Below are 13,098 nucleotides of genomic sequence, written 5' to 3'. Positions count from 1 at the left end.
CACAATGTCAAAAATTGTAAATACAGCTGGAGAAATGGCTCAATGATTAAGAGCACTGGCTGTTTTTCTTTATGACCGGAGTTCAATTCCCAGAACCTACATGGCAGCTCACACCTGTCTGTAACTTCAAGATCTGACACCCTCACACAGACATACATGCAGGTAAAATACCAATTCAAATGAAATAAAAGTTAAAAAAAACCAAAGATTCCCGGAAACTTTAAAAAAAAAATACAATGTTAATGCTTGTAACACCTTCCATTTAGTTTTACACTGTTAGTTCAGCTTCTTCTTTTTTTTTGTTTTTTTTCCAAGACAGGGTTTCTCTGTGTAGCTTTGGAGCCTATCCTCGATCTGGAGACCAGGCTGGCCTCGAACTCACAGAGATCCGCCTGCCTCTGCCTCCCGAGTGCTGGGATTAAAGGCGTGCGCCACCACCGCCCAGCTTAGAACCTACTTTTTCTAGAATCCAACAGACTGAAGACTAGCAGTTCTTTAGGATTTCCCTAGGACTCTGGCATCTTGCTTGGGGACTGCTGAGACATCCAGTCTCATGGACTAAACAACTACCAAATCCTTGGCCTTTCCATCAAAAGATAGCCACTGTTAAACTACTTGGACCACAGCCTGTAAACCACTCTAACAAACCCTCTACCAATATACATATATTCATGCTATCAGTTACAGAACCTAATACAGATTGGAATGTGATGGTCTAAATGAGAATGGGCCCGATAGGCTCATATGTTCCAATACTTGTTCCCCAGTTGGTGGAATTGTTGGGAAAGGATTAGAAGGGATGTGTAAGTGGAGGCAGGCTTTAAGGTTTCAAAGCACTCTGGTCATTCTCAGTGTTTTGATCCCTCTCTGCCTCCTCCTTGTGGATAATGATGTGAGCTTTCTGCTGGCTTGCTACCATGCCTCTGTTTCACCATCATGGTCTCTGACCCTTTCAAACAATAAGCTCAAATTAAACACCTTCTTGTATAAGTTGTCGTGGTCATGGTGTTTTAATACAGCAATAGAAAAGTAATGCAGTGAAGTGGAAAATATGTCATTTTCCTTGTAAGATACAGTAAATATTCTTGTCTTTATCTGAAAAAAAAAAAAACTATAGCTGGGTAGATCCAGGTATCAAACTTTGAAATACAAGAAAAATAAAAAAACTTTCTGTTGTGGAATATTATTTTAATTGGACAAAGATGTGTTAAATTCATTATGCTGCAGAACACTACGTTAACTGTGTAAAGGTGTGTTACCTTTCTTTTTGTTGCTTTTGTTTAATTATGAAAAGATATATTGCTGTTTCACTTTGTCTGCCTAAGGCACTTAATTGATCTAATAGGCAGGAGAGGGATAGGCAGGGCTTCTGGGCAGAAAGAATAAATAGGAGAGGAAGAAAAAGAAGAGCATAAGGGAGAATGAGAGAGGCACACCGGGGTCAGCCAGGCAGTCAGCCACCAGCCAGCCAGCCAGAAGAAGCAGTGAAAATGAGATATAAAGAAAGGAAAGAAAAGGTAAAAAGCCTCAAGGCTAAAGGTGGATAAAGATAAACAGGTTAATTTAAGTTAAAAGAGCTAGCCAGAAAAGAGCCTAAGCTGGGTCGAACATCCTCTCCGGGCCATGATTTGGGAGCTGGTTGGTGACCCTAAAGAAAAAGCCTGGTACAATTTTCAGCATAACAAATAGCCTTTCTTGGTAGAAGTATTACAATGGTTTACGTATGATAACAAAGAAAAATAAAATGTATTTACATTAAAAAGATCAAAATGAAAATTATCATTTAATATTCAAACAAGTAAGAAATATTTACATACCTAATATTATTTTTAAGAACTTTTGAGCAACTGAAGCATTTAAAAGTTGTGTAGGTCTTCAGTTCTTCCTCAATAAATCCGTCATATCTTCCATAATAAAAATCACCAACTAGCATGATCAATTTGTCTTTCTCTGAGGTAATTCTAGATTTTTTTTCATCTCCTGAATGTTTCTCCATAAATTTATCAATCATATCTGGGCAGCAGCGCTGAAAGAGGAGAAAAAGCATGTTTTATTTGTAACTCATAAAAATCAGCTGTCAAAAATAAGTTCTATATTTACAATAGGTTCAGATCATATAAAGCTGTTGCAAAGCTAAACAAGGAAACCCTGTCTCATAAAAAAAAATGAAAGAAAGATATCCACCAAAAACAATGGCTTCCTTCCTTATAAACTGCAAAATTCCAATAACAAACACCACTTGGGAGATACTATATTAAATGAAATAGGTCAGTAACAGGACAAATAAATATTTCATGATTACACTTACACAAGAAATCTACAATCGTCAAAATAATACTAGAGAGTAGAATGCTGAGTGCCACAATCTGGAGAAGTAGCAAATGGGGTAGTACTACTCAATGGATATATAGGTTTATTCAAGATAAATAGGCCCTAAAGATTTACTGTACAACATTTAACATGCATAGCTGACAACACTGAATTGGAAGTTTAAAAATTTGTTAAGAGGATAGATTTTATGTTGTTATCACAGAAAATGCAAATGGATAGGTGGAAGTTTCTGAAAGTGGTGTACGCTTATGGTTTCACTGATTTCCACACACCTATACTACCAGTTAAATCTTTTTTCTTTTAAAAATTTTTTATTTATTTTACATACCAACCACAGTTCCCCCTCCCTCCCCTCTCCCTTCCCCCTACTCTCCTCCATCTCCCTCTATTCCCCATCTACTCCTCAGAGAGGGTAAGGACTCTCATGGAGAGTCTCAACTAAGCCTGGCATATCAAGCTGAGGCAGGACCAAATCCTCCCCCCCCCTCCAGTATCAAGGCTGAAAAAGGTAAATCTACATCAATGACTGCAAATAGGTTTAACTAAACTCCTGAAAGAAAAGAGATTTCACATATGGTTAGAAAGAAAAAGTAACACACATAAAAGTTAGAACACAGAAACAATAAAGGGCTTTGGAAATAGTGAAAATAAAAGGATGAAATAAGAATATAGCAAGCAGCTGGGTGAGGTGGCACATGCCTTTAATCCCAGCATTTGGGAGATGGGGGCAGGTGAATCTCTGAGTTCAAGGCTAGTAAGGTCTACATAAATAATCCCAGAACTGACAGGGCTCCATAGAGACCCTGTCTCAAAATACGAATAAGTGAATAAATGAAGGAATTTAGCAAGCAAATGGAAAAAAGAAAAATAAGGATTATGAGGGCTGGGGAAATGGTTCAGTGGGTAAAGAATCTTTTGGGCATGGGTGAGAACCTGACTTTGGATCTCCAGAATCCACAAAGTGGAAAGTGCACATTTACACTCAAACACACAAATGTGCACAGACATAAACAAATAAAGGATAAGGAATAAGTAAATGATTAGATTAAATTAAAATGGAATTTAGGCCAAAATGTATCAAACAAAGCAAAAGGACACTTTATTTAAAATGCCAGTGAAGTTATGAGAGAGAGATAGAGAATTATATCCTAAAGAGAATACAAAATAGAACTGTCAAATATCAAAAGAAAGTACTGATGATGTGAGACTGGATTCACTATTCTCACATGCTCAGGGAGCTGCATGGACTAACACAGTATCAGTTTTGCTCCTAGAACATGTATTTGTATTTGAAATTTTGGGAACTCATTCTTACTTCTCTACTTATCCCCAAGATTCAGGATTTAATAAAAATCTGTCTTTGGAACAGTGAGCAGAATCTTTTCCTAAGATGTCTCTCTGTATTATCTCTATCCTTTTTTGCCACATGTCATCTATCTTACTGTTTTTCTTGTCTCCTTTCTCACTGCCATTTACATGGGGCAGGCAAATAGAAGACTATCTTTTTAAAGATTCAATAGAATGCTATATTATCTAGTAACATACTTTAAGCAGAAATCCCATACTTTTTTAGTAGCTTCAAATTAATCTAAAACCTAAGTTCAGGAGCTATAAAGTGCATAAAGCTATAATTCATTTATAACTCTATATATCCTATTCTGGATTGAGTTAAAACTATCATTTTGTAAGAAATGCTCCATTAGGAAATTGTGGAATATTAAGACATAAAACTAAGATTTCCATTGAGAAATATTAAATAGATATGAGAACATGGAAACAAGAAAAATATAAGGAAATTTTAGGTTACATTGAAGATTAACAAAATGTCTGCTTTAAGAGAAGTATAAAGAATGATATGATTTAGTCAATAAAACATTAGTTTATTAATTTTCAATTAAAATTAAAAGGCAATGCACATATACTATGGAGTATGCATGATCACATACTATAGTGTATATATGATGAAATTAAATTTTAAAACTCATGATTGGGAATAATTTAAATCTTATATAATCACTATGAAAATTTTTTACTCATGAAAATGACAATAAAAGCTTTATTATTTAAATATCTAGACAAAAATTTATTCTCTATTATTCTTACTATTTCATGGATTTGTAAACATTTTCAAAACTCAACATTTGAAACTATTTTACCTTCATGTGGTATTTCAAAGGATCCAAATAACTGAACTTAACTTTGCACTTTGGACAACATGTTAGTGAAGATGCTCCAGTTTTAGACTGAATTGATGAGGTATATTCATCTAAAATAAATTGAGGACTTTTATGAGTGAAAATCAATCTTTTAAAAACTTAAACATCTATAAAAATCATCACAGTTATTGAAATTTTCTAACACATTTTTCTAAGTGAGATTTCATACTTACTTGATACAACAACCTGTGTGAAAGCACTGGAAGGAGATGATGAAGAGGAAGGAGTTGTTTCAGAAACACTTGCGTTGGTCTTTGGCTTTTTTGGATTAACACTGTTGTCTTTGGAAGTGGAAGGATGTTTTAATCCTAATGAAGTTTGATCGATACCTACAAAGATTTGAACACCAGGGAAGATATTTAAAATGCTTTAGTATAGAACATTACTTATGTAACTTGCTATAAAATGGCCTTAGATTTAAAATTTATTAAAAATGCCTTGGAGCTAACTTAAGTGAAAAAAATTATATAGTCAAAAAGCAGAAACTAGACAAAAAAGCAGCTTCAATGGATCATATATATATTTCAGATTCACAAAGTAAAATTTGTACAAGAAAACTATAAAGATACTTTCAAATAAAGCTCTCCATTAAAGGAGGCAGGCTGAGTAAAAATGAAAAGTATAACTCCCACAAAACCCAAAGCAACAAAAATATAACAAAAAGAGGGAGAGAAAAAGAAAGGTAGATTACTTTCTCTTAGCTAAGTTCTTACAAATGAATTTATGTTTTAGAGATTAAATACATTCAAACATAAAAAATACTCATTCTAAAATTCAGGAGAATAAAAGTTTTTTAAAATTTTGAGCTATCCAATGAAAGTTGAATTTGATCTTCTCCCAACTAATAATATGACAAGCTGTTTAAATTATTTGGTTATTCCTTATGTAGAAAGTGGAAACAAAAATGCTTCAGCCATTCATATGAAAAAATCTAGAATTTCTACAATGACCTTCCAACTACTATCCTGAGTTGATCTGTTTAAGAAACAGGCACAGACCCAGAAAAAATGATTTTGTAAAATAATCCAAAATAAATTGTACTTTGTGACAAACGCTCTAAAACCACACATGCTCTCAAATGTACATTCACAGGAGAAGCAGTAGACATATTTTTTTGAAATACTTATGCTGTTTCATTCTTTTCGATGACAGAATTCTTTTTCCTATCATTAGAGGCTATGGTTACTGAATGATTACTGCCAGCACTTGAGACTGACTTTGGTTTTGTTACTTTTTGTTTTTTAAGATGCCGGTGTCACTTGAATAATCAATAAATTTTGGCATTTTGCACTAGGTAACATTATACAATATGCTAGGTTATAAAAATAGACCATTTTAATATAGCTTTTAAGGATTTCTTTTTATTATATTTATGTGCATGTATGTTTGTGCATCTCTGTGAATGTATGTTACATGCATGCCTGTAGAGCCCAGAAGGTGTCAGATCTCCTGGAGCTGGTGTTTGTGTATCTCTGTGAAAGTGCATTGCATGCATGCCTACAGAACCCAGAAGAAGGTGTCAGATCTCCTGGAGCTGGTGTTTGTGCATTTCTGTGAATGTATGTTACATACGTGTCTGCAGAGCCCAGAAGGTGTCAGATCTCCCAGAGCTGGAGCTCCAGGTGGTTGGGAGCCACCTAACAAGACATGGGTGGACGGAACCAAGCTTAGGTCCTTCAGAAGAGTAGCAAGTGCTTTTAACTGCTGAGCCATCTCACCAGTTTCCTAATATATAACTTTTGAAGCACAGGAATATCTAAATTAGAGTTTTAAATACTGATCCTTCAAGTTATTAACTTTCATTGCTTTGGTCTTTTTCCCTTCTTTCAAGCCTTCCTATTTACACACATAAAAATGAGCAGGTAGCCGTAGTTATATCCAGTGGGTCACACAGCAAAAGCAAAAAGAAAAACAAAAGACAGAAAAGTGGGATGGGGACTTGGTTCGAGGACTGGGGGTTGGTGAGAATGGGACAGGTATGGGGTGGGGGAATGAGTGTGGTCAGAATGCATTACGTATATGTGTTAAACTGTCAAAGAAAAAATTGATGAAAAAGAGTCTTTCAAAATTATTAATCTTTGAAATGAAGTCCCACTTTGTAGCTCCAGCTGTCCTGGACTTTGCTATGTAAACCACACTGGTTTTGGACTCACAGCAATCCGTATATCTCTGCTGAGAATAAAGACATGCACTACCATGACTGGCTAAAAAACAAAAATCTTACTCTCATAAAAATTCTATTTCCCAGTGGGCAGTGGTGGTGAATGCCTTTAATCCCAGCACTCAGAGGCAGAGGCAGGTGGATCTCTGCGAGTTCAAGGCCAGCCTGGTCTACAGAGTGAGTTCCAAAACAGTCTCCAAAGCTACAGAAAAACCCTGTGTGGAAAAACAAACAAAAAATTCTATTTCCCTTCTATTTCCCTTTCAAGTTCAAATCTAATTTTCTCTAAGAACCTTCCATGGTCATCCTAGACAAGACGTGCTTTCAAACATATCACAGATTAATCATCATTATTATAAACTTTAATAAATCATTCAAAGTTTATAAAACAACTTTCCCTTTTCTTACTTTGGCAAACTCAACAAAATCCTAAAATGAGTAACATTATCTCCAAATGGCTCACATTAGGTCTAGAGAATGAATGCATTATGTGAGAAATATATAAAATATATATAAAATATAAAATAATATTTTAATAATGTGAGAACAGTAAAATGTAAGAAGTTAGGTGACTTGATAAAGCCTACACAAATCTGTAGAACAGAAGTTTAAACCTGAATCTTCTAATCCAATGTTACCAGTGTTTACTATTCAGGACAAAGCTCTCTTCTCTACATTTGAAAAACCTTTTGTTACTCAAAATGCAGAGATGGGGATCTCTGTGAGTTCAAGGCCAGCCTGGCCTACTGAGTGAGTTCCAGGACAGCCTTCAATGCTGCAGAGAAACCCTGTCTCAAAAACCAAAAATTAAAAAAAAATCTTTTGTTGAGATAGAGTCTTAACTAGCCCATGCTGACCTTGAACATGCTGTAGCCAAGACTGGCCCTCAGACTCCTGGTCCTCCTGGCTCCACTTCCCAAGTGGTGGGATTTCATGCATGTGCCACCACACTCAGCGCAAGTTTTTAAAATAATGAGTAGGTGTTACTGTCTTTAACTTTCAGAAACTTCACAAATTGAGACTTATTTTAGGAATGAGATCATGTGCTTGGTAAAATCAAATTTAAGACAACTATTTTATTTCCCTATCCATTTTGGTTCTTGGTTATTTTGCTAACTGGATCTAGGTTAATATCAACTGAAGTATATTTAGCAAAGTGAGAAAATATTTTGGACATTCAAACCACTACAAAACTTTTCCTTTAGTTTGATAAATGTAATATACTACTTACAAGTAAATAAAAATTCAGATGATAATTATGTTCCTCTCTAGTGAGTGTATCAAAGTATATCTTGCTTTGTGAGTGACTTGCAGTGGCAGCACATACTACACTAGAGAAAATACTTTATTCCATTTTCCCACTAGCATACTAATTTACATCCACAAAGAAGTTTTTCATGGTAAAAATTTTTTTAAATGAATTTCCTTTCAATTGTCCAATTTCTATTCCTTCAATGGGTATATACTACGTCATGTGCAAATCATTATCTCTTTAGTCTTGTCATTTTATAATACCACCCCTATTATCACATTTAACTATCTCATATATGTATGTATATATGTATGTATGTTTTTATTATATAGAAAGTTTACTAGGAAATAAACTAAAGCCATGCAATTTTATAAATTAATGGACTCCAAATAATAAATACATTGTTATAGAGTATTTAAAAGTCATCAGGTCACTTCTCTGACTCACAGAAATTATATTAAGATTTCATAGCTTACAGGTAGTTCTAAATGAGAATAAGCTCAGCTAGGTATGGGGTGGTCTTTAATCCCTGCACTCAGGAGGCAGAGGCAGGCGGATCTCTTTGAGTTTGAGGCCTGCCTGGTCTACAGAGTGAGTTCCAGAACAGCCAGGACTACACAGACAAACCCTGTCTCAAAAAAAATCGAACAGAAAGAAAAGAAATAAAAAGAGAATTAGCTCAAGTAGCACATACTAGCTAAACCAACAGACATGAAAAGCATTCAGGATGATTACCTCAATTTACATCTTATGCAAAAAAGTAACACGAAAGCACCAATTTTAGAAGAGAATTTTAAAAATGAGTGTGTATTATGTGGGTGTACCTGTGGAGGGTAGAGGACAACCTGCCAGAGTCAGTTCTCTCCTCCTATAGTGTGGGTTCAAAGATCATACTCTGATCATTAATGGCTTGGTGGCAATTGCTGAGCCATCATGCTGGCTTTTAAATCTTTATTAATTTGTTTGTTTAATGTGCATCTGTGCATGGCATGGAGATGATTCTCTACTTTTACTATGTGGCTTCCAGGGATCCAACTTAGGTTATCAGTTTGGCAGTAAGCACCTTTACCTGCTGAGCCATCTTTAGAGATTCCATATGAACATTAACTAAGTTAAGCAATTCTAAATCAAACCTTCTGTACTCTTTTTCAGTATGCTGGAGGATGGTGTATCAATGGTTGAGTCTAACTGTAAGACAGAAGAAGCACCTGGATCATCTTGTGAAGAAGTCTTTGAAAAACTCTGTAAAATGTTAAAAGTTATTTTGTTTGTTAATTATTAGAGAAGTAAACCAAACTGTATGCTAGCACGAAAAAGACAAGTTAGAAAACACAAAAGCATATTGGCATTCATTATTTTTGTAATTTTTCTGGAAAACTAAAAATAGCTGTAAATAAAATGTTAAAATAAAAAAAAACACTGACAGCACTGGCAAGGCTTCATTTTTGGTATGCACGTACTCCTCTGCATGAGCATTTTAGCAGTATCTACTAAAGGCTTTGATATAATCATTCCACTTCTAAGACTTTATATTAAGGAAATGAAAATGTTAACAGAGTATTTGTAATAGAAAAATATGAAAATCTGTGTATCCAACAACAGCTGAATAATAAATTCTCAATAAAAAATTCAGTGAAAAATGAGTAATAGGTGTCAAATCTGTGTAAATATGGCCCTGAATGACAGACTAGACTATCTATAGAAAATAAAAATCAAAATATAAAACATATTTCCTAATTTCTAATCATATATATATATATATATATATATATATATATATATTTCACAATAGGAATACAAAGATTTTGTTTGCTTGTCTTACGGTTTAAAGTTGGGAGGTGATTAAGTTGTAAGAATCTTTCTTTCTTACTAAATATTCTTTTTTTTTAATTAAGGGAAAGGAAATGAAACAGGGTTTCCCAATATTACCTTGCATAACCTGGGACTGACTATGTAGAACAGACTGGCCTCTTCATCCTCCTACCTCAGTCTCCTGAGTGTCAGTAACAGCCATATGCTACCATGACTGGCCTTGTTACTAAATTTTCTCATCAGTTTTTTAGGAAGTTAAAGAGACAGAGACTGGAGAGATGATGTCTCAGTGGATAAGAGTACTTGCTGCTCTTGCAGGGTACCTGGGCTTACTCCTCAGAACCCACATAGAGGCTTACAACTGAATACAACTCTAGTTTCAGGGGATCTGACATCTTTTTCAGCTTTTATATGTACAAAACACATCACGTGGTGTACATTCTTGCCCATAGACATATGAATTATGGAGACAGCTATTGAAATTACCTAAAACAGTCAGGCACTGGTGACTCATGCCTTTTTAAAAAGTATATACTCAAATATATATATATATGTATATATATATATATAATATATATATATATATATATATATATATCTTATGGGTTAATTTGGTCAGAAATCCGATGTCTATTAGTTATTAGCTGGCCTTTGGAGAATCATTCAGGTTCCCTGAATTCCAGTCTCCTCAACCATAAATTGGGAGTAATAGCCTCCCTCATTGGGATGTCCTAAGAATTGTGTAAGATTTACATTTGTACATATAAAATGCTAGGCATTACCACTATTTCTTACTTCTATTAAAAGTCTTTTGTTATTGCTCTACTGGGGGGTTATTTTATTTTGTGAGACACAGTCACACTATATAGTCCAGTCCAGTCTGGAACTTATTAGGAGACTAGTCTCAAACTCACAATCCACTTGCCCTCAATGTTCCCAAGTACTAGGACTACAGGCATGTTAACAACCATGCTGGCTTAAAATGTTTAAGAACTAAACAAGGGGTCTGAGAATAAACAGTCATGATTTGTGAATAATAGTCCCAATTAAAAACACCTACATTTACTCTTAAAAATGTGATTTCCTGTGTTTCCTCCTTACTTGATTGTTTCTTTAGATGTACAGTAGCTTTTTAGTTTTAAGAGATCCCCCTTGTCAATTCTGAAAGTCCTTTCCTATACCTGTATCACATAGGATACTGCCTATGTTCTCTTCTGGCAGTTTCCATGATTCATGTTGTAAACTGAGGTCTTTGATCCACTTTGAGTTAATTTTTGTGCACGGTGATAGACATGGGTCTAATTTCAATCATCTACATGTGGACACCCAGTTTTCCATAACCACTGGTTGAAGATGCTGCCTTTTCTCCAGTGTGTGTTTTTGGCTTCTTTGTCAAATACTAGGGGTGGAATATGGGTTACTGGGTATGGGAAGGGCAAAGGGAGAGAGTCATGACTTTGGTACAAAAATTCTAGGTAAGGTAGCCATTGGATTTGTAGTGTTGATTTTAATATATCAGGAACATCTGTATATAAAAATCACAATATTTACTTTATTACTATATAATTGTGTCAGCATAATAGTGTCCTTTTTAATACAATGAAATGATTTTAGTTTTAAAATGAAGCCGAGTGTGGTGGCTATCTCTGAGTTTGAGGTCAGCCTGGTCTACATAGTGATTTCCAGAACAGTTAGAGCTACATAGTGAGACCCTGTCTGGGAAAAACAAACAAATAAGAAAACCTAAAGACAGTGGCATTTTTTTGAGTAATTATGGTAGTTAGCTATAACCATTCTTAATTCTAGCTGGATATATACAATCCACTGTATTCCTGAACTGACTGTGATGCTGAATAATACTTACAGGTTTAGAAACAGCATGAAAACCAGAACTTTCTGAAGACCTGGATTCAGTATGAAATTTAGGCAAAGCAGTCACTGGATTAGGTGATGGATTTCTGTACTGTTGACTTGTAGGTTTGAATATATTAGCAAAAGCTATACATATAAAAACAAAAATATAATGAATAAATTGGTATACAATTGTTTCAAATAGTTGAGTTTAAAATTAAAATAATAAAGGCTTAGCCATTAAGCACAACCACTGCTCTTACAGTGGATCATGATCAGTTCTTAGCACTTACATCAGGTGTTTAAGCAAATATTTAGTATGAAGATAGTATAGTAATACTGTACCTGGACTGAATGAGTCACTCCTTAGTCCCTTTGAAGAAGAGCCAGGACTACATCTGTTCAAAATATCTACAAGAATATTTAAAAACTCATTACTAAAATGAAATACATTAAGATAATGGAAAACTGTCTAAAATAGACATACACAACCAAGATAGAAATATATTTATTCCCCTTAATGGTGAAAAGATTTTATGACTCAAGTTCCTGTTACTCAAAAATCAAGTCCATCCATGCCCAATTCTCATGCCACACTTCACACCTCTAGATGTCTGGAAGTTGCATTATGGACCACCTGATTGGAGTGCTTTTCTCATGGTTCTCAATAACATTACTTGAGCTCTGAAAGGAAAACTATCAGATAACAGATTAAGTTAAACCTAGATTTTAGTATCTGATTAGTTTAAGGAATTGGATACACTACCCTAGAAGTCAATTTGGGCCTGACAGGATACTCTGTAATATTTTAGATTGTTATCTCTTGTCCCTGTCTGAACATAAATTTCTAATTACTAAGAAATCATATTTAAATTCAGAATTTTAAAATTTCCCATCACAAGAAGGTAATATCCATGTTACAGTTACTATTGCTGTTGATAAAATACTGTGACCAAAAGCAACTCAGAGAGGGAAGGGTTCATTTCATCTTACAACTTGTACTCCATCATTGAGGGAAGTCAGGGCAGGAATTCAAGCAGGGCAGGAACCTGGAGGCAACAACTGATAAGAAAGGCCTTGGAGGAATGCTGCTTTCTGGCTTGGGCCTCAAGGTTTGTTCAGCCTGCTGCTTTCTTATAACACCCAGTGGTGACATCATCACCTATGGGATGAGCCCACCCACATAAATCATTAGTCAAGAAAATGCACCACACAGGTTTGCTCATAGGCCTATCTGGAATGGGAATTTTCTCAGTTGAGGTTCCCTCTCTGAAGCTAGTACAGGTAAAAAGAACAAAACTATTCTATAAAACTACAAAAAAATCTTTCTTTTTAATCTCTTCATAGAAAAAAAATAGTAAACAGTAACATAAAAAGTAGAGTTGCTATAGGCTTATGGAAATGAAATATTCTATGACAATGGTTCTTAACCTGTGGGCCATGACCACTGTAGGGATCATAAATCAAATATCCCA

At 34.9% G+C, this 13,098-nt stretch overlaps 1 protein-coding gene across 2 annotated transcripts in view; it reads right to left on the bottom strand.

The window, feature by feature from the left end:
- Znf280c (zinc finger protein 280C) overlaps nt 1-13,098 on the bottom strand; it is a 46,095-nt gene that overhangs the window by 21,207 nt on the left and 11,790 nt on the right. For both annotated transcript variants that reach the window (XM_027433450.2, XM_027433451.2), the window contains exons 3-8: nt 11,969-12,034; nt 11,637-11,770; nt 9,094-9,202; nt 4,721-4,876; nt 4,488-4,597; nt 1,818-2,026 (exon numbers count right to left, since the gene is read on the bottom strand). In XM_027433450.2, coding sequence (XP_027289251.1) covers nt 1,818-2,026; nt 4,488-4,597; nt 4,721-4,876; nt 9,094-9,202; nt 11,637-11,770; nt 11,969-12,034 — 784 coding nt within the window. The remainder of the gene's footprint in view (nt 1-1,817; nt 2,027-4,487; nt 4,598-4,720; nt 4,877-9,093; nt 9,203-11,636; nt 11,771-11,968; nt 12,035-13,098) is intronic.

The sequence above is a fragment of the Cricetulus griseus genome, chromosome X, assembly GCF_003668045.3.
Source record: "Cricetulus griseus strain 17A/GY chromosome X, alternate assembly CriGri-PICRH-1.0, whole genome shotgun sequence".
Taxonomy (NCBI): Eukaryota; Metazoa; Chordata; class Mammalia; order Rodentia; family Cricetidae; genus Cricetulus; species Cricetulus griseus.
Note: the sequence above shows the minus strand (reverse complement) of the source record. Positions and strands in the feature narration are given on the sequence as shown.